At 45.6% G+C, this 22,389-nt stretch overlaps 2 protein-coding genes across 2 annotated transcripts; both read left to right on the forward strand.

Annotated features, from left to right (window-relative positions):
- The first annotated feature begins 5,275 nt into the window (after positions 1 to 5,275).
- Positions 5,276 to 6,252, forward strand: LOC142829046 (olfactory receptor 52D1-like). Its single transcript, XM_075926216.1, has one exon. It carries the CDS (start codon positions 5,314 to 5,316, stop codon positions 6,250 to 6,252), a length of 939 nt encoding a protein of 312 aa, XP_075782331.1. The 5' UTR covers positions 5,276 to 5,313.
- Positions 6,253 to 8,773: 2,521 nt separating this feature from the next.
- LOC102457913 (olfactory receptor 52K2-like) lies at positions 8,774 to 22,359 on the forward strand. Its single transcript, XM_075926315.1, has 2 exons — positions 8,774 to 8,915; positions 21,377 to 22,359. The coding sequence occupies exons 1-2, from the start codon at positions 8,774 to 8,776 to the stop codon at positions 22,357 to 22,359; spliced, it is 1,125 nt and encodes a 374-aa protein (XP_075782430.1).
- The last annotated feature ends 30 nt before the right edge of the window (positions 22,360 to 22,389 follow it).

A 22,389-nucleotide genomic window follows, 5' to 3' on the forward strand; every position in this document is an offset into this window, starting at 1 on the left:
TTTGCGATTAGGGCTTCTTTGCGGAAAACAAATCTGAGCTGTCTACACTGGCCCTTTTGCACAAAAAGACTTTTGCCCGAATGGGAGCAGCATAGTATTTCCACAAAAACATTGACAATATTACATGAGATCGTCAGTGTTCTTGCAGAAATTCAAGCGGCCAGTGTAGACAGCTGGCAAGTTTTTCTGCAAAAGCGGCTGATTTTCCGGAAAAACTGGCCAGTCTAGACACAGCCAAAGTGTTTAGTGTTGTCAGAAACACCAAGGGGGTCAACCTACTAAAACTGGAAATAGACTGATATTTATTTATTTTTCAGATCAGTTCCGTTTCTCTTACCATGTCCTTCCATCTGTCCCAGTAATTTTTGGGGAGCTGTGTGTTTTTTTTGGAAAAGTTACTCACATTGGCTCCTTTTAGTTCTGCATCACTGCACAGGCTGAGCTGACCTGCTGGGGCTCGCCTTGCCCCCAGAAAATCAGGTCATGCTGCTCTACCCCTTTTCCCTGGGGCAGGCTGACTCTGAGTTGAATTTCGATAATGGAGGTGTTTCTCTGAGCTGTTGCTATGGTGTCTGGCACCCATTTTATGTCCTGGGTGAGGGATTTCACTGTCTGGCAGAGCTGGAAATGGCAGAACCTACATAGATGAGTGGCCAGGACTGGGGATTGTGGGACAGGGAACAGGATGGACACACTGGCAATGGTAGAGACAGGGAGGGAGTGGTACTCAACCAGGAGCGCAGTGCTGGAGGCTTTGGGAGAGGAATAAGGTATTAATGAGGCAGGCGGCACTGGGGCAATGGGGCCATGGAGCCCCACATAGATGGGTAGAAATTATTTGTGAGCTGTAACAGTGGAGTCCGGTACCTGGTTTTAGTCCTGAGTGAGGGGTATCATGGGGGTGGGGGTGATGAAGGGACATGCATGTAGAGTTGAGCAGCACTGGAGTTTGAGGGAGGAGGCAGAGGATGTACATGAACCAGCAGGCATAAGTGGGTGTTATGAGAGTAGACATTGTACAATGAGAACGGACAACTCTGGGATGTCTGAAGGCCTAGATAAATACAGCTGCCGTGTTTAGGAACCACCAGCAGCCTCCCGTAAGAGACACACCTATTAAACACCTGTTAAACCCAGGATGCTCTGGGACCATTCGCTAGCCAGCTCTGTTAGTCTTTCATGGTGAGGGCTGTAAACTCATTCCTCAGTGCAGCGATTTCATGGGGTCAAGTCTTTTTATTCTCACCAATAATGTTCATTTGCGATGATGGTAACAGGATCTCCCAGCCTTGTGAAATACCCATGTAATGTAACATTTCCAATGTGCTGTAGTTACATGAGGATTTTGCCCGCTAAAGATCATTCAGCCTGGTAAAAGGCAAAATACCCCCAGCTAAGTCCTGTGGAAAGGTGCATAGAATTTATGGCTGGTGGGATTGTAGTAAAAATATCCACCCTTAATTTAAAAGTTCTGAGGCATGTAGACTCTTCCATGCCCTTTCAATATTGTTCCAACAGTTAATTGCTCTCAAGGTTCAACTAGGTGATTGGGCAACAAAATGGCAAATGAGTTTCAATGTTGATAAATGCAAAATAATTCACACTGGAAAAAAAAGAATCCCAACTACACATACAAAATGATGAGGAATAATTTAGTTACAACCACTCAGGAGACAGATCTTCGAGTCATTGTGAATAGTTCTCTGAAAACATCCACTCAGTGTACAGGGGCTATCAATGGAATGTTAGGAATCATTAAGAAAGAGATAGAGAATAAGACAGAGAATATCTTATTGCCTCTATATAAATCCATGGTACGCCCACATCTTGGCTATGTCTACACTGGCGTGATCTTTCACCAGGGCTATGTAAATGAGGCTAAGCATGGAGCTATGCAAATGAGGCTAAGCTGTCTACACTGCCCCTTCTTGCGCAAGAAAAACCCTCTTGCGCAATGCCGTTATTCCTGAAAATAATCAGCGTAACAGCATTGCACAAGAAGGTTTTTCTTGCGCAAGAAGGGGCCGTGTAGACAGCTCCTTCTTGCGCAAGAGCCTCTTCTGCAAAAATGGAGGCTCATTAGATATGTAAATGAGGCTCAGCGATATTCCATGCTTAGCCTCATTTGCATAGCTCTGGCGCAAGATCGTGCCAGTGTACACATAGCCCTTGAATCCTGCTTGCAGATGTGGTCACCTCATCTCAAAAATACATCTTAGCATGGGAGAAGGTTCAGAAAAGGGCAACAAGAATGATTAGGGCTTTGGAACGGGTTCCCTATGAAGATAAATTAAAAAGACTGGAACTTTCCAGTTTAGGAAAGAGCAGACTAAGGAGGGACAGGAGAGAGGTCTATAAAATCATGGCAGGTATGATGAAAGTGAATAAGGAAAAGTTATTTACTTGTTTCCAGAACATAAGAACTAGGAGTCACCAAATAAAATTAATAGGTAGCAGGTTTAAAGCAAATAAAAGGAAGTTTTTCTTCACGTAGCGCACAGTCAACCTGTGGAACTCCTTGCCAGAGGAGGTTGTGAAGACAAGGACTTTAACAGACTTCAAAAAGGAGCTAGAAATATATGGAGGTGAAGTCCATCAATACTTATTAGCCAGGATGGGTGGGAATAGTGTCCTTAGCCTCTCTTTGTTACATGCTGGAAATGGATGACAGGAGAGGGATTGATTGATGATTCCCTGTTCCGTTCATTCCCTCTGGGGCATCTGGCATTGGCCACTGTCAGCAGACAGGATACTGGGCTGGATGGACCTTTGGTCTGACCCAGTATGGTCGTTCATATATGTTCTTACCCACTTTTTCAGTCAGAATTTTTTTTAACTTCAACCTCCAGCCATTAGTACATCTAAATCGCTATGGCTAAGTCATATTTCAAGTAGGAATAAGAAATCCTCCGGAAAAGGCTTTATTCCGGAGGATCGCGCCAGTCTAGATGCTTTTTTCTGGCTTTTCCCCAAGCCGGAGAAAAAGCGGCGGCCATGTTTATTTAAATCCCGCGGGGGATATTTAAATCCCCCGCGGATTTCCCTATTCCCAAGTTCAAAATTAGCATACTCCTTCCGAAGAAGGGGCCAGTGTAGACGTAGCCTACATGTTTGTCTGAGAAGTCTATTATTAAACATTTGCTCTGAATCTAGGTACTAAAGTCTGTTAAGTCACTTCTTAACTGTATTTTGTTATCCTAAAGACATTGAGATCTTTGAGACTATCACTGTAAATCAGATTTTGACATCTTTTACTTATTCTTGTGATTCTTCTTGGAATGCCCGTTAGTGTATCAGTATCCATCCTGAAACATGGACACCAGAACTGGACCCTGTATTCCAGCAGCAGTCGCACTAGTGCCGCATACAGAGGTAAAAAAACCCTTCTCTGCCTCTCCTTGAGATCCCCCTGATTGTCACCCCAGCATCGCAGTGGTTCTTTTGGAAAGAGGATCACAGTGGGAGACCATTTTGCTTGATTATTCTTTCATGTCCCCCCAATTTTCTTCAGAGACTCTGCTTCTAGTGATTGTTCCCCATCATTTCAGCATTTTTCGTTCCTAGATGTAGATCGCAACATCACTGTATGAGCACACATTCCATTGGCTGCAACTCACTTTACCAACTGCTCCGGATTGCTCTGAATCGGCAACTGCTCCACTTCATTAGTTATGATCCCCCAGTTTGTGTGACATCTGCAAACATTGATATTGAGGCATGAGAAGGGAAAGCAGTTGGGATGCGGGTACATGTCTGTGCTTACACTTGTCAGTCAAAGCCTTTAACTTATATCTCAGTCACAGCTGGTACCTGCAAGACATTGTCTCACTAAAAGAAACAAAAAAAAAAAGCTGGCATGTAGCACTTTAAAGACTAACAAGATCGTGTATTAGGTGATGAGCTTCCGTGGGGCAGACCCACTTCTTCAGATCATATTCTGAAAACGAATTGGCATGACCATTATATAACAGAGGGGTACTATGAAAAAAGTAAACAAATTACAAACTAACAAATCAGCTACGTAGAACAGAAGGTGGGGGCGAGGGGACAAGGAAGAATGAAATAGACAAGGGAAATAACAAAGGGGCAGGCCAATAGCCCTAAATAACAAGCCCCTATGCTCTTCATGACCATACTATTGAGCACAAAGTCACAGCTCAGTTGGATAATCTGTGTTTTGTCACCTTTTGGCACCCCAGATCAGGACTATGGTCCTTCTAGTCCAGTATCTTCTTTGTGAGAGTGACAGTCCCAGGTGCTCCAAAAGAATTTGTAAGCCCCCCAGTATTAGGGAGATGGGGAGGGGTGACTTCACTGTCATGAGATTGTCAGCCTAATGCCCAACAGACAGAGGTTGACTTGTGCTGTGAAACACAGGGATCCATTGGCTTTCCAAAATATTTACTCGGCTGTAACTATTCTACCTGGCTAGTTTCACCATCCACGTACATGTTCAAACCCTTCCATGTTCTTGCTTAGTTCATTGCCTGAACCACCTCTTATGACATGAGTTCCTCTGTCTAATTAGGCACTGGGTGAAGAAAAGCATTCTGAATTCCAGAGTTTGAATTTGCCACACTTCAGTTCAGTTGAATGTCCTTTTGATCTTGGGTTATGAGACAGGGAGAGCATATTTTATATCTACCCTCTACCAGTTAGTATTATATAGAACTTTCTCTTCTCCCCTCTTATTCATCACATGTGTAAGGAAACATTCCCAATTTTTTTTCAACCATTTTCTATATATGTGTTTCCCTCAGCCCTTGAATATTCTTCTTGCCTGAACTCTAGTTCTGCAATACTCTGTGTGAGATGGGTCCCCAGTACCACAGAGAAGACTCCAGAAGAGAGGGAAACATTAATTGACTGATCTCATGGTATGGCCTTTTCTGTCAGATTCTGCCTCCCACTTCTCCTGGATCAAAATATTTTCCTTAGCTTCTGTCTGTGCTTATACTGTGAGCAGGGTTTCACAGAACTCGGTGCCATTCACCCAGGTCCCTCTGCTGAGTCCATGTAGTGAATAAAAACATGGTTAGGAGTTGAGGCATTCAAGCTGTTTCCTACAATGGGCATTTATGATGCTACAGAGATAGAGATAGAGATAGAGATAGAGATAGAGATAGAGATAGAGATAGCGCCCACGGCAAATGTTGCCGCCTCAATTGCTTACCCCTCTTTCTAGAGTGATAATAACTATAGCATTTATGGTCTCCAAATTGTTGTGGACAGTGCATAATCCCCTTCCTGTGCATCTCTCCTTTCAGAGGCAACATAAACCTTTCTGAGACCAAATTATACATTGAAGACGTCATGGCTGGTTTCAACCTCACTCCTTCTGATCAGTCAACATTTGTCCTAATGGGCATTCCTGGCCTGGAAGCTGCCCACGTCTGGATTGCCATCCCTTTCGCGATGTCCTACATTATCACCATGTTGGGAAATGTCACAGTTCTCATTGTTGTGGGCAGAGATCAGACCCTGCACAAGCCGATGTACCTGCTGATCTGCATGCTGGCACTCACAGACATCATCAAATCCACCTCCATCTTGCCAAAGGCCCTGTGTATATTTTGGTTCAATTTGAAAGGCATTACGGTGAGTGGCTGCCTCACCCAGATGTTCTTCCTTCACACTGTTTCTTTTACACAGTCAGCCATCCTGGTCACAATGGCCTTTGATCGCTACATTGCCATATGTAACCCCCTCAGATATGCCACCATCCTCAGCAATGCACGAATAGCTAAGTTAGGGCTTGTAGGTTTGATAAGAGGCGTCCTCTGTATTCTGCCTCTGACGCTGTTATTAAGCTGGCTGCCATATTGTGCCAACCGCACTATCGCCCATACACACTGTGCAAACATGGTTGTGGCAAAGTTATCGTGTGGGGACATCACCATCATCAGCATGTACAACTTGGTGGTAGCATTTACAGTCAGTGGATTAGACCTGATGCTCATTGCTCTGTCCTATGGTCTGATCCTCAGGGCCGTCCTCAGAATCTCCTCCAGGAAAGCCCACCAGAAAGCCCTCAACACCTGCACAGCCCATCTCTGTGTGATGCTGACCATTTATACTCCAGGCTACTTCACCAGCTTGACACAACATTTCGGTCGGGGCATCGCTCCCCATATTCACGTTATCTTGGGCAACTTCAGTCTCCTCATCCCTCCCATGCTCAACCCCATTATTTACGGGGTCAAAACCAAAGAGCTTCGTGACAAAGTGAGCAACTGCTTCCACAGAAAGTGAGGGGGTAAAGACATCTACATCTCCTCATTAATCATGGAGCTGTATCCCAGGCCAGCTAGGCTCAGCGTTGTTCCAGTTCACAGTCGGAGCAGTTCCAGACACTTAGGCTACGTCTACACTGGCATGATTTTCCGGAAATACTTTTAAGGGAAAAGTTTTCCGTTAAAAACATTTTCGGAAAAGAGCGTCTAGATTGGCAGGACGCTTTTCCGCAAAAGCACTTTTTGCGGAAAAGCATCCATGGCCAATCTAGATGCACTTTTCTGCAAAAAAGCCCCGATCGCCATTTTTGCGATCGGGGCTTTTTTGTGGAAAATAAATCTCTGCTGACTACACTGGCCCTTTTGCGCAAAAGTTTTTCGGAAAAAGACTTTTGCCCGAACGGGAGCAGCATAGTATTTCCGCCAAAGCACTGACAATCTTACATGAGATCGTCAGTGCTTTTGCGGAAATTCAAGCGGCCTGTGGAGACAGCTGGCAAGTTTTTCCGGAAAAGCAAGTGCTTTTCCGGAAAAAGTGGCCAGTCTAGACACAGCCTTAATGTCTTATCACTCTGTTACCACTCACTACTCTCTCCATTGCTTCTGCCTGACCTTGCCTCTTTCTGTATCCCCCATCAGTCCCAAAATTCCCACCCTCTGCCACTTGACTTCTAACTCCTAGACTGGCACAAGATACTGAAGCTTTCTTAGACAAGGAAGTTTTCCATTAGTCCCTGCATGAACATGGGTTTTGATCAGTTTGATGGATAGAAACTAGATTTTCAGATAGCCAAAGAAAATGAAAGAAATGACCATGCAGAAATTCTTAACAGTATGTACAATGATCCACTGAGCAAAATTTACCTGATTTTTTTTATACCAATTTTTCAGGAAATCCTGCGGATAAACCTAATAAAGTTTGAATCCAATTAGAAATAAATAATATAATGTCGTGGTTGTTTTTACACTATCTGTGTTAAGGGTTACTTTTGGGCTATGTTTAATGATGTCAGCTGCCATTTCTCATCTGAAATACCTGTCAGACTTTAGTTAGGATGCAATTATCGGTGCTGGGGTTTTGATTTTTAATCTGCCATTTCATATGTTTGTGGCTATTGTGAATGAACTTCTTCTGTGGCATACAACTTTAAAAAATTAGAAATCAAATCTATACTAGGCATTTAACAAGAGCTTTCCTTGGTTACTTGATGTATAGACCACAGGATGAATAAAACAATATTTCAAGAAATATGTTGGGCTACGTTTAAGTGATTTGTAAGTAACGCTGGGCTATAGGTGCAGTAGAAATCTGGCAAACCCTCCCAGAACCAGAGGGGCCAGAGATGCAGCCCGGAAGGTAGACTTGGGCTCGAGTGAAGGAGCAGCACTGAGTCAGAATAACCAGAGCTGGGCCCGAGGCTGAGCAGTAGCCCTGAGGCAGAGGAGGGGAGATGGTGCAGATTAGAATTGGGAAATGGGGAAGCAAAAACCAGCTGTGTCAATGGGGAGCCAGGGACAATGCACAGCCGGGAACTGAGGGGCCGGAGCCAGGAAAGTACATGCCAGCCCTGCTACAAGTGAATATGGGGAGCGATGCCCCAACGAAAATGTTGTATCAAGCTGGTGAAGTAGCCTGGAACATTATTAGCAGCCATGGAGAGCAGGGTGGGGCCATGAGCAGAGGGCCCATGCAGGGAGACATCAGGCATCAAAGGCTGAACTCAGGAGAGGGGACATGATCTTGATAGAAGGGCACATGCCGAGGAAAAGGGACCTGCCACCTAATGCTTGCGGGGGGTAGGAGGGTGTCTATCACCGGAGCAAGTGTCTGACCCCAGGTGTCACCGTAGAGCAGCCAGGGTGTGCGCAGGCAGCTTGGGATCTTTGGGGGGGGGGGGGCGACTGTGAACATTTCTCACAGCCCAGAGATGGCTGCTGGCGCTATCCCTATGCCCCAAGAGCAGGGTTCCTTGCTTCTCTGGGCCTCTTTCCTTGGTTGTTTTTCTCACCATTGATGTGGAACACATTGCATGTGGTGTGAGTGTCGTGGAGGGTTGAGTTGCTCAGGCAAATGACAGATCCCCTGTCTCTCCTGAGAACAGTAGCCCTCGTCCTAAGTGATCACAATGACACTGTCAAATATGCATCTAATATCAAGAGCTTTCATGGGCCAAACACACTTCATCATTTGAGCTAGGGAGGGATAATAGGACCGAGAGTTTATAACAGTAAAAAGAGTAGAATAAAAAAGGTAGCTGTCAATTGTAGGGCCAGTGCAAAAGTGAGGTATTAAATGCAGGGAAAGCTGGCCTTATAATGCAGTAATCAGATCATGGGTTTTTTCAACCCCAAGGAAACAGTGTGAAATTTGCAGCTGAACATCAGGTCCACACTCTGTCGTTGGCTGGTGAAATTCCTTTGTAGAAGGACAGCTCCTTTTAAATCCATTCATGAGGGCCAGACAGGTTAAAATGTTCCCTTACAGATTTCTGGTAACACCATTATATTGTATTTTAATAATTTCGTGAGCCGCCTCGAACATGTACTGGCACATGTACAAGAACCTCATGCGCCTGCACATTCGGATCCTAGAAAGGCTGGAGGAGACCATGGCCAAGAGGACATGGGCAAAGGCTCAATGTCATGACCAATTCCTGGACAAGCTCGTCCAGCAGCAGACAGGTCCTGTCCCTTTTGCCACTCCTCCTGCTCAACCTGCTCCAGTCCCCGCTGTACTCCCTTCCTCCCCACCCCCAGCCATTGCAGACCCAGCTGCAGCCCCCCTCTTGCCCAGCCCCCTACTATCCCAGGCACCACACAACCCCGATCACATCTAGGTCCACAGACCCAAGGTGTCAGGACTTTGCAGTCCAGGCGACACCGTCTGCCCTGAGCCCTCCTCCCCCTTCCAGGTTTACAGCCCCCCTTCTCCACAGTTAAAGAAATGTTTTTATATTTAAAACAAAGTTTATTTTTGAAAACAACACTGTTATTTTGTTATTGATTGTTATTCCATGCTCAATTTGTTGGTTATTTAATACACAGTCTATTTTCCAAAGAAAACCTGGTGTCTGTGTTTACTGTCCGGAGAGTGGGGCAGGGATGGGTTGTGGGGGGAAAGGTCTTGGGGGGGGGCAGGTCCAAGCCCCCATTGGGGAGGCCCTGGGGAGAGTCACTGGGCTCCTTCTGAGAATCTCTCATGCAGGGCCTCCCAGATGCACATTCTGGCCTGCTTCCCCTCAACATCAGCCAGTGTCTCCCACCCTGAGAGGAAGGCCTCCCCTTTCTTCTCCACCATGTTGTGGAGCACGCAACACGTGGCCACCACGTTGGGGATGCTGTGTTCCCCCAGGGCGAGTGAGTAGGCACCTAAACCTCCACTTCATACCCCCAAAGGCACATTCTACTTGCAAGTGAACCCGGTTCAGGTGCGGGTTAAATTTTTCCCTGCTCTCATCCAGGTGGCCGGTGTAGGGCTTCATGAGCCAGACAAAAGGGGATGCGCCACATTGGCAACGATGCACATTGGCATCTGCACAACCCTGACTGCAAAGTTTCGCTGTGGGAAAAATGTTCAAGACTGCAGCCTGCAGTACAGGTAGGAATTACGGAAGATGCGGGCATCACGTGCCCGGTCTGTCCCCGGGGCTCTGTAGCCAGACAGGAACCCCCCTGTAACATCCATTTTTGCTTGCCTGGAGCATACAGGACACCCAGAGCAGTAAAAGCCTTGAACAGGAGGCTCAGGATATGACAGGCTGCTGTGACCGTGAATGGCTGTAAACAGAGATATGCCGTTTGCTGACCAAGAGGCTGCCGAGGAGTGCCCTTGACTAAAACCCATATTGATACGAACACACAGCCGTCCGAGGGGAAGGAATCTCTTGCCCAGTAAAAATATGTCTAGTACTCACAATTTAGTTATCTCTCTTGCAAGTGTAAATTAAGTTGAAACTTGCTTTTAAGAACTGGCATCACAAAGACAAACCAGTACAATTCGGCATCTTAGATAAGAAAGAGGATACGGGCCCCTATGGGTATAAAGATGGGTCCAGCAGCACATTTACTCTGAGTGTCAATCTACCATCTATCTGCTGGTCGGGTTAGGGGTTTGACCTCCCGAGGTTCCACGGGGACGCCCACCTCGTATTCGTATTTCCTAGGAATTGAGGGACCGGCCCTGGCTTGACCCTCTGGAGTCGAAAGGCACAGAAGGGGGTAAAAATTGTACCTGGATGTGGTCCTTTGTCTTAAGTGTGCACATAGACTTAGAGGTCTTTAAAGATTAAGCTGTCACTTGGTACCATTCTTTCTGTTTTCTATCTTTATTTTCTTTGTAACCATTTTTAAGATCTGTATTTGCTAGCAGTTAAGAAATAGAGCAATAGTCATTGTAACCATATGATTTATAAGCCTTTTTAATAAACCTGTAACTGTTTAAGTTTTAACCTGACTACTTCAATTGCTGTAACAGAACCAAGCACAATTTAATAGAACTTTAGCCGGTCATAAGGGATAGGTATAGGAAGAACTTGGGCGTTTGGATCGTGCCACGCCCAGGTGACAGATCCGTTGGGGCATCTCTCAGTCTTCCCTAGACTGCCCCCTACGGAGGGATCTTGTATCCTAGTAGCTGAAATCTGAGATGTAATATGCTCTTCCTATTAACTCGGGGCGTCTGTCAGCCTGTTGGCTGCCCTCCGTGACGGGACCCCGGTCCTAGTGGTAAAGGCATAGACGTTAAACCTTTTCTCGTTAATACACACACACACACACACACTGCCCTGACCCCTGGCTGACAGGGTCGACCAGGGTCTGCAGCACCATGGAGAAGTAGCCCTTCCTGAGTATGTAGTAGGCTGCTCGATGGGGTGGTGCGCGGATCAGGAAACGAGTCCCATCAAGCGCTCCTCCACAATTCGGGATTCCCAGCTGAGGAAAGCTGACCATGATGGTGCCCAGGTCTCCAGGACAGACAATCCTGTTCAGCAGCTCTAACTAAAAATAGACACATAGAAACACACAAAATAGGAAATTAGAGGGGGTGCCTGAGCCCTTGGGAGGTGCCCCTCCACTGCTCCCAGCCATGACCCCAGGTTCCCTCCTTCACATGCCCCACCCAGCAGCAGGGCAGGGTGAGGCCAGGAGCCCCCCCCCCCAACTCCCACTTCATCACCCACTTCCTCTGTCCTTTCCTGACAGTCCCAATTTTCTGGCCCCCCAACCCCGCAGGGATTGTCCCCTGAGAGTGACTTGCCTCCATCAAGATGGCCCCAACAGTAAACCTTCCCACGCCAAACTGGTTTCCCACCAAATGGTAGGTGTCGGGGGTGGCCAGCTTCCACAGGTCAATAGCGACTTGCTTCTCCAGGAGGGTGGCGGGCTTCAGGTGGGTGTCCTGTCATTATAGGGCAGGGGCGAACCAGGTACACAGCTCCTGGGATGTGGCCTTCTGCATTCGGAAGCTTCAAATCCAATTCTGGTCATCCCACTGCTCCATGACGAGATGGTCCCACCACTCAGAATGGGTATCCAGCCTCCAAAATAGCCTCTCCAGAAAGACGTTCAGTGGCAAGGCCATTGGTGCTACAGCCTGGGCGAGGTCCTGAAGGCTGAGTTCTGAGTCCAGATGGGGCAGGAGCATCATGAGGGTGTCATGGAGGTGCAGCAGAATTTCCAGCATGGCAGCATGGGGCCATTGGCTGCCCAGGGGTTGCTCCAGCTCCATGGCAAAAAGAAGATTCAAAACCAGAAAAACCAACCAAGCACCAAACTGGTCCAAGAGGCCACCTGTGTTTTTTCCGGGAGGCCAGTTCTTGCACAAAAATCCCAGCGGAGCAGCCATACATGTCTTTTTGCACAAGAGCTATAGCACAAAAAGGAGTTATTCCTTTTGGGGAGAGGAATAACTCTACCGCAAAAAGCCCTCTCTTCTGCCATTTTACTGTAATTTTTTTTGTGCAAAAACATGCTTGAGGTGTGGACACTCTGCTGGTTTTTTCTCAAAACCAGCCATTTTGGGGCAAAAACCTTGTAGTGTAGACATAGCCTGAGTGGAGAAGACCCACAGCCCTGAGACAGGACAAGGCAACAGATTTCTGCATCGATTTCTGAAAGGTTAACACAGAATTGAAACTCGATGCTTCCCTGAGGCAGAGACTAGATGAACAAGAGTTTCAACTGCCAGATAACACAGATTCAACTACTTTAGACCTCAGCAAGTCATACTGGAAAGGACTGCTGAGACCACAATCCTGAGACAAGAGAGACTTCTCCATGCTCTTTGGCTTGTAATAGTTCAGAAGCACATTGTTTCATCTCCACAGCAAGGCAGTGACATTTCCGAGGCTACTTCTAGACTACTGCTTTTTATCAGAAAAAGGTATGAAAATTGCGCTCCGCATTTTGCATACCTTTTTCCAATACTTTTCTCAGAGGAGGCTTTTCCAAAATTTGGCCCATCTACACTGGGCCAAAGTTCAGAAAATACCTCCTCTTTCAGAAGAGCCCTCCTTCCTTAGGGCACGAGGAAGACAGGGCTTCTGAAAGAGCACATCTGCTCTTCTGCAAAAAATGTCAGAAGAGCAGATGCATTTCCTGAATGCGGCAAATTTTTTATGGGATACGTCCCATATCCCTAAAAAACCTCTGCTGTCTAGACATAGCCTGTGGCCAAATAACTGGATATTTCAGCCACAAGGGCGGTATGCAGCCGTATGCAGCTACAATCAGCTAAAAAATGACTTTGTTCTTTCTTGGGGCAGCATCCCACACTCAGTGCACCTGGAGGTACATTGCAACCAGGATTGAAAAGTAAAACCATTAGTTGCTAGAACCTGCAAAATTCAGGTTCCCCTGAGACTTTCTGCCTCGTCTCAGCAAATTATTCCTTCACTCCCAGGAGAAGCTCTCAAGCTGCTCCTCTCTAGGGCCTCTGCTGCTCACGGAGCCAAGGGAATTGTCTGAGTGTCCTGCCAACCTGAGAGTCCACAGAGGCTGTGAACGGGAATGATAAATGGGACTGCCCAGATTGGCGCCTGTCAGACATGTGAGACTCAGACGCTGGCTTAGGGGGCTCAGCCTCTCTGTAGCAGTAGGAAATTTCCTCCCTTTGCTGAGCAGGATTTTGGTGAGTTGCTTTTTTCTGCATTACTGTTAATGCTATGGTAACCCAGACACCTAGGCTGTGTCTAGACTGGCCACTTGAATTTCCGCAAAAATACTGACGATCTCATGTAAGATTGTCAGTATTTTTGCGGAAATACTATGCTGCTCCCGTTCGGGCAAAAGTCTTTTTCCGAAAAACTTTTGCGCAAAAGGGCCAGTGTAGTCAGCAGAGATTTGTTTTCCTCAAAAAAGACCCGATTGCGAAAATGGCTATCGGGGCTCTTTTGAGGAAAAGCACGTCTAGATTGGCCATGGACGCTTTTCCGCAAAAAGTGCTTTTGCGGAAAAACATCCTGCCAATCTAGATGCACTTTTCCAAAAATGCTTTTAACGGAAAATCATGCCAGTGTAGACGTAGCCCTAATGTGTGGTTCACTGTCCCATGCAACAGCCAAGAGCAAGAGACCTCTACAGTTTGGGCTGAGAGCCAGCTGACTTCTAGCTCAGAGGGTCGATTCTCCTATACAAGGTCCCAGGTTCAAGTCCAGCAGTTATACTATGGGCACAGGAAGAGGCTCAAGGCAAGAATCATCAGGGAAGGAATTCAACAAAACAGTGGTGGGAGGTGCTTAGTGTTGTCAGAAACACCAAAGGGTTTATCTGGTAAAATTAGAAATAGACAAATATTTATTTATTTTTACTTTTCTCTTACTTTGTTCTTCCATCTGTCCCAGTAGCTTTTTTTTTAGCTGTGCCACTTTTCCTATGGTTTGTTCAATGTCTCCAAATCAGCAACTTCCTTTCCCTTCCTTCCCTCTGCAATGGGCATCTGTGTTTCCAGAACATTCCTATGAAGAACGGGTTGTAGAGTACCCAGATTCTGCTCTCAAATTGTGCCTTTCCTGGGTCACTCCAGATTGACACTGGCTTCCCTGAGAACGGTATCAAGACTCAGGTGTATTGAGATCCCCAGCTTTTAGACATTGTCTCAGAACGCTACATAACCTGAGGGGTTTCCCTCAGACCCTCTCAGCAGCCTCACAGACCAGTGCTCTCTGTAGGACCCAAAGCCGTGATTTTTAAACCTGGGAGCCACAATATACACAATAAGGGTCTCATTGAAGTCAATGGCAAAGCTGCCAATATAGTCAGGAGATAACCGTGAATCTACACATAAGGACATGAATGGAACGGCCTGATTTACAATGACCATGAGCCTCCAGTGTCTTCAACTGGAGTTGTCCCGTGTCCTATAAGGACGGGTGAGCTCGTTTGGACAGAAGAACTCACTGGAGGCTTGCTGAGATCCGGAAGTCATAAAGGTAAACGTTGAAAACAATCAGGGTAATAATTTCTTCAGGAAGGCAGAGAGCTCTGCTCTCTCCTTGCTGCTGCAGCTCTGTGTTAGAAGAGAATACAAAGTTCCAAAATGAATCGTTCTGGCTGAAAGGAAACCTAGCAGGGTTGAAATCGCATGGGTCAGGTCCAAAGAGGCACAGCTTCAGGGGCAGAAAAGAGGGCGGGCTGGGGAGGCGGGGACACAGGACATGTGGTATTCACATCAGGATGGCCCAAAGTTTGGAAATGCGCTGAATGCTGCTAAAGGGACAGATCAAAGAGATATCACAAGACCTCCTTGGATAAGAGTGGACGAGTTCTTTGGCACCTTGTAGACTAACAGATTTATTGGAGCATAAGCTTTCGTGGGCAAAGACCCACTTCGTCAGATGCATGTAGTGGAAATTCCATCTGAGGAAGTGGGCCTTTGCCCATGAAAACTTATGCTCTCATAAATATGTTAGTCTATAAGGTGCCACAGGACTCCTTGTTGCTTTTGCAGATCCAGACTAACACGACCCTGTAGCTGCCTGTAACAGTGGGACCCTCGAACACACCCATTAAACCCAGGATGCTCCGGGGCCATTTGCTAGCCAGTTCTGTTAGTCTTTCATGGCAAGAGTGGGAAACTCATTCCTCAGTGCAGAGATTTCATGGGGTCAAATAATTTTTTTTCCCCACCAATAATGTCCACGACGATGGTGACAGGATCACTCAGCCTTGTGAAATGCACATGTAATGTCACATTTCCAAGATCCCACAGTCACATGAGGATTTTGCCCGATAAAGATAATTCATCTCGGTAGAGGGCAACGTGCCCCCTGGTGCGTCCTGGGGAAAAGTGCACAGATTTCACGGCGAGGAGGGAACGTTATGACTGTGCGATCTTAATTCCTGTAGAGAACGATCCAACCTTCATTTAAAACTTCTCAATCATGAAGAATCTGCCATGTCCTTTCAGAAATTATTCTCAAGGTTAAAAGATGGATGCATTGTACCCAGTTAGAATTTCTTTTTATTTCAACTTCCAGCCATTACATCCACCTAAATCTCCTTATGCTCAACTGAGAAGCCTATTATTATATACTAGCAGAATTACCCAGTGTCACCCGGGGAAAATATAGTAAAAGGTGTGAAGAATGAACTATGTCAATGACATTAAAATAGCATATTTTATTGGAAATACTTTTCTCTTATATTTTACTTTAAGAAATTAACATAGCTAGTATTTTTTCTGTTATCGTAGGGAAAGGATCTCGTAGTTGCAGTTTATGTGACATGCTTAACACAAAAGTCCGGCAAATGCCTATGATCGGGTGCTACTAAAAGCTAATTAGTGGCCCAATTGAGGCTCTGGGGCCGAATTGGGACTTTGGGGAAACTGATTTTGAGATATAACCAATCCAGTTATGTAAGTTAGGAAATCAGTAGTATTCGTGCAAAATTTGGTGTTTCATTTTTTACCGTTTCAGAGATTTTTTGGAATTATCAGCAGGCCCAATTGGGGCACTGGAGGATCCAGGGGTGGGGGAACCGATTTTGAGATATAACCACTTCAGTTATTTAAGTTAGGAAATCAATAGTATCTGTGCAAAATTTAGTGTTTCTAGCTCTTACCATTTCGGCGATCTTTCGGGACAAACAAACAAACAAAGAAACTTTCAGAAATATTTTAAAGAAGATGTGTTCCACATCTAGGTAGTAGAGTCTGTTATCCAGTCACTCCATAACTCTATTTGTTAAACTAAAGAGATTGAGATCTTCGAGTCTATCACTCTGAGGCCGGCTTTGAAATGTTTTACTAATTCTTGTGATTCTTCCTGGAATGCCCTCCAGTGTATCAGTATACATCTTGAACCATGGACACCAGAACTAGACAATGAATTCCAGCCGCAGTCACATTAGTGCCCAATACAGAGGTAAAACCATTTCTCAATCTCAGATTGAGAACCCTTGGTGGTCACCCAAGGATCACATTGGTTCTTTGGGCCACCCGATCACACTGAGAGCTCATGTTTGGTTTAATTATTCTTTCATATCCCCCAAACTTTCTTTTGAGAACCCGTGCTTCCAGGGATTGTCCCCCATCATTTGAGCATCACCTACGTTCTTTGTTCCTAGAGGTAGATATCTACATTGCTCTAGAATCACATGTTTTATTTGCTTCGACCCACTTTACAAACTGCTCCAGAGGGCACTCAATTGCTATCTGCTCTGCTTCTCTAATTATGATCCCCCATTTTTTGTGTCATTTGGAAACGTTGATACTGAGGCATGGGAAGGGCAAGCACTTCAGTAGCTCACACGAGTCTTTGCTTACATTTGTCTGTTAACGCCTTCAACTTATGTCTCGGATAAACTGGGGCCTGCAAGAAATTGCTGCACCAAAATAAACATGGGAAATGACAGAGGAACAATCCTGTAGGCCTAAATACCAAGGACTTTCTGCAGTTCATGAACATCCCGGTGAGCACAAAGTCGTAGCTCAGTCTGACAATCTCTGTTTTGTCTCCTTTGGCATCATAGATCAAGATGATGGTCCATCTAGCCAGTGTTTTCTCTTTGGCTACGTCTACATTGCGCATTCTTGCAAAGGAAGATATGCAAATGAAGCACAGCAATGAATATCGCTGCACCTCATTTGCATACCTAATGAGCCGTCATTTTTGTTCAAGGGGATTTTGCACAAGAAGGAGCAGTGTAGATGTAGCCATAGAGAGTGACAGCCCCAGGTGCGGCACAGAATGTGTAAAACTCCCAGCATTAGGGAGTTGGCCAGAGGTGACTCCACTGTCTGAGGATGTCACTCTATGCCTAGCAAACAGAGATTGGCTTGTGCTATGAAACTCAGGGAGGCATTGGCTTTCCAAAATTTTTACTAAGCTGTAACCGTTCTACCTGGATAGTTTCACTGTCCATATAAATGTCCAAACCGTTCTTGATTCTTGCTTAGGTCATGGGCTCAGCTTTTCATGTGCTGTGAGTTCCTCAGGCTGCTTCAGACCTGGGAGATGAAAAGCATTCTGAATTATTGATTTTGATTTTGTGTCATGAGACGGAGGTGTGTCTACACTGCAGAGCTTAACTCAAAGCAAGCTACGCAAGTTGAGCCATGTCCATTGAGTAGCTTCTTTCGAAATATGCTATGCAATGGACATAGCTCAGCTTCAACATAGGGAGCGTCTACATAGTACTTAATTAGAGCACTCTTCCTCTGACTTCCCTTACTCCTTGTACAATGAGGGTTACAGGAGTTGGAGTAATAAGTCCTCCACCTTGACAGTATTTTGATATTATTTAGAAATAAATCCCTGCTGTGTAGACGTAGATTAAGTTATTTCAGAATAATGCTAATTATTTCAAAATAGTATTGCAGTGTACACCAGAGAGAAGACATTCTTTATCTGCTGCCTAACAGTTAGTATTACACAGAGTTTTCTCTGTCGCTCTTATTCAGCATCTTTGTGACGTAACATTCCCACTTTTTTTCAACATCTTCCTCTATAAGAATTTCCCTCAGCTCTAGAATATTCTTCTTCTCTTGGCCAGAACTCCTCTAGTTCAGCAGTATTTGGTGCGAGATGGGTTCACAATACTACACACAGAGGAGTCCAGAGAGAATGAAACATTGAATGACTGATCTCATGGCACTCTTTTCTGTAAAATTGTGCCTCCCACTTCTCCTAGATCAAAATAGTTCCCTTAGTTTCTGGCCATTCTTGCATCGAGAGCCGTGTTTCCAAGAATTGTGTTCCATGAGCCCCACGTCCTTCTGTTGAGTTCACATAATTAAATAAGAGCCTGGTTAAGGTTTGAGAAGAGCATGCTTTTCCCTACAATGGGCATGCATGTTGCAATTATTAACACTGATGTGTCTCTGCCCATACACTTGGCTTGCTTAGGTCCCTCTCAGAAGTTCTCTCGATTTAGCTCTAATTTTTATATACAGATATAGATCTTTAACACAATCTGTATCTAGATCTAAATATAGATCTGTATCATTACCTCTATTTATACCTAGATCTAGATATCTATCTAGATATAGATATAGACATGTAGATAGATGAGAGAGAGAGGCTAAGTCACAAGAAGAAGAACTCTACATGGACTCCTCCTGAGGGCCGAAATGACAGTCTGGACCTCTACATAGAATGCTTCCGCTGAGGTGCACAGGCAGAAATTGTGGAAAAACAGCATCGCTTGCCTGGTAACCTCAGTCGTGCAGAACGCAATGCCATCCACAGCCTCCAGAACAACTCTGACATTATAATCAAAGAGGCTGACAAAGGAGGTCATGTTGTCATCATGAACAGGCCTGACTTCCTAAAGGAGGCTGCCAGACAACTCTCCAATACCAAATTCTACAGGCCTCTTTCCTCAGATTCCACTAAGGAATACACTAAGAAACTGCACCATCTGCTCAGGACTCTCCCTAAACAAACACAGGAACAAATCGACACACCCTTAGAGCCCTGACCAGGGTTGTTCTATCTATTATCCAAGATCCACAAACCTGGAAATCCCGGACGCCCCATCATCTCGGGCATTGGCACTCTCACTGAAGGACTGTCTGGCTGTGTGGACTCTCTGCTCAGACCCTACGCCACCAGCACTCCCAGTTACCTCCTTGACACTACGGATTTCCTGAGAAAACTACAATGCATAGGTGATCTTCCAGAAAACACCATCCTAGCCACCATGGATGTAGAGGCTCTCTACACAAACATCCCACATGCAGATGGAGTACAAGCTGTCAGGAACAGTATCCCTGATGATGCCACAGCACAACTGGTGGCTGAACTCTGTGAATTTATCCTCACACACAACTATTTCAGATTTGGTGACAACATATACCTTCAGACCAGTGGCACTGCTATGGGCACCCGCATGGCCCCACAATACGCCAACATTTTTATGGCTGACCTGGAACAACGCTTCCTCAGCTCCCGTCCACTTACACCCCTTCTCTACCTACGCTACATCGATGACATCTTCATCATCTGGACCCATGGGAAGGAGACTCTGGAAGAATTTCACCATGATTTCAACAGCTTCCACCCCACCATCAACATCAGCATGGACCAGTCTACACGGGAGGTCCATTTCCTGGACACCATGGTACAAAATAAGTGACGGTCACATCAATACCACCCTATACCGAAAACCTACCGACCGCTATACTTACCTGCATACCTCCAGCTTCCATCCTGGACACACCACATGATCCATTGTTTACAGCCAAGCACTGAGGTACAACCACATATGCTCCAAACCCTCAGACAGAGACCTACACCTACAAGATCTTCAACAAGCATTCTGTAAACTGCGATACCCACACGAGGAAATGAGGAGACAGATTGACAGAGCCAGACGTGTACCCAGAAGCCTCCTGCTATGGGACAAGCCCAAGAAAGAAACCAACAGAACACCACTGGCCATCACCTACAGTCCCCAGCTAAAACCTCTCCAATGCATCATTAGTCATCTACAACCCATCCTGGACAATGATCCCTCGCTTTCACAGGCCTTGGTAGGTAGGCCGGTTCTTGCCCACAGACAACCAGCCAACCTGAAGCATATTCTCACCAGCAACTACTCACCGCACCATAATAACTCTAACTCAGGAACCAATCCTTGCAACAAACCTCGGTGCCAACTCTGCCCACATATATACACCAGCAACACCATCACAGGACCTAACCAGATCAGCCATACTGTCACTGGTACGTTCTCCTGCACATCTACCAACGTAATATATGCCATCATGTGCCAACAATGCCCCACTGCTATATACATCGGCCAAACTGGACAGTCCTTACGTAAAAGAATCAATGGACACAAATCAGATATTAGGAATGGCAACATACAAAAACCTGTAGGGGAACACTTCAATCTTCTTGGACACACAATTGCAGATCTAAAGGTAGCCATCCTGCAGCAAAGAAACTTCAGGACCAGACTTCAAAGAGAAACTGCTGAGCTACAGTTCATCTTCAAGTTTGACACAATCAACTCTGGATTAAACAAAGACTGTGAATGGCTTGCTAACTACAAAAGCAGCTTCTGCTCTCTTGGAATTCACACCTCCAGATCAGCTGCTAGAAGTGGGCCTCATCCTCCTTGATTTGATCCACCTTGTCATCTCCAGCCTGATCCTGGCCTGCATATTTATACCTGCCTCTGGAAATGTCCACTATATGCATCTGACGAAGTGGGTCTTTGCCCTCGAAAGCTTATGCTCCTACACTTCAGTTAGTTTATAAGGTGCTACAGGACTCCTCGCCGCTTTTGCAGATTCAGACTAACACGGCTACCCCTCTGATACGATGTCTAGACTGCAATTTTGAAAAATGCAGATGCGTTCTTTCACTATTCCTGTAATCCCCATTGTATGAGGAAAAATGGCTGCGCCAAAAGAGAAGGTTTTTCCAAAATTTGGCCGCGTGTAGATGGGCCAAATATCAGAAAAGCCCCTTTCGAAAGAAAAGGTTCACAATTTGTGTATCTTTTTCCAACTTTTCTTTGCATTCTAGATATAGCCAGAGAGAGAGGCATAGATATAGATATACATATAGATATAGAACCATCTACAAATGATGCCACCTCCCTGCAACCCCCCTTTCTATAGACTTATTAATTATAATTATTATTGTGGTGTAACGTATGTAACCCTTTTCTGTGCTTCTCTCTCTTCATAGGCAACATAAGCCTTTCTGACACCAATCTACAAATTGACTACGCCATGGCAGGTCTCAACCTCACTCCCTCTGATGAGTCAACATTCATCCTAACAGGCATCCCTGGCCTGGAAAATACCTATGTCTGGATTGCCATTATTTTCTCTATGTCCTACATTATCACCATGTTGGGAAACGTCACAGTTCTACTTGTGATCGGCAAAGATCAGACCCTGCACAAGCCGATGTACCTGCTGATCTGCATGCTGGCACTCACTGACATCGCCAAATCCACCTCCACCTTGCCGAAGGCCCTGTGTATATTTTGGTTCAATTTAAAAAGCATCACAGTGGGTGGCTGCCTCACCCAGACCTTCTTTCTTAACACAATTGGTTTTACGCAGTCAGCCATTCTGGTTGCAATGGCCTTCGATCGCTACGTGGCCATATGTAACCCTCTCAGATACACCACCATCCTCACCAATGCAAGAATAGCTGTGTTAGGTCTTTTAAGTTTCATAAGATCTGCTCTCTTTATGCTGCCTCTGCCCCTCTTCTTAAGCAAGCTGTCATTTTGTGCCAACCGCACTATTGCCCATACGCACTGTGAGAACATGGCTGTGGCAAAGCTGTCATGTGGGGACATCACAGTCAACAGCATGTACAGCTTGGTGGTATCATTTGTGGTCAGTGGGTTAGACCTGATGCTCATTGCTCTGTCCTACGGTCTGATCATCAAGGCCGTCCTCAGAATCTCCTCCAGGAAAGCCCATCAGAAAGCCTTCAACACATGCACAGCCCATATCAGTGTAATGCTGACCATTTATACTCCAGGCTACCTGAACAGCTTGACACTAAGATTCGTTCAGAGCATTGCTCCCCATATTCAAGTGATCGTGGCCAACATCTATCTCCTTATCCCTCCCATGCTCAACCCCATTATTTATGGGGTCAAAACCAAAGAGCTTCGCGACAAAATGAGGAAATGCACCTGCAGAATGTGATTGCCCGTGTGTGAGAAGATGGGATAATAG

Source organism: Pelodiscus sinensis, chromosome 1 (assembly GCF_049634645.1).
Source record: "Pelodiscus sinensis isolate JC-2024 chromosome 1, ASM4963464v1, whole genome shotgun sequence".
Lineage (NCBI taxonomy): Eukaryota > Metazoa > Chordata > Testudines > Trionychidae > Pelodiscus > Pelodiscus sinensis.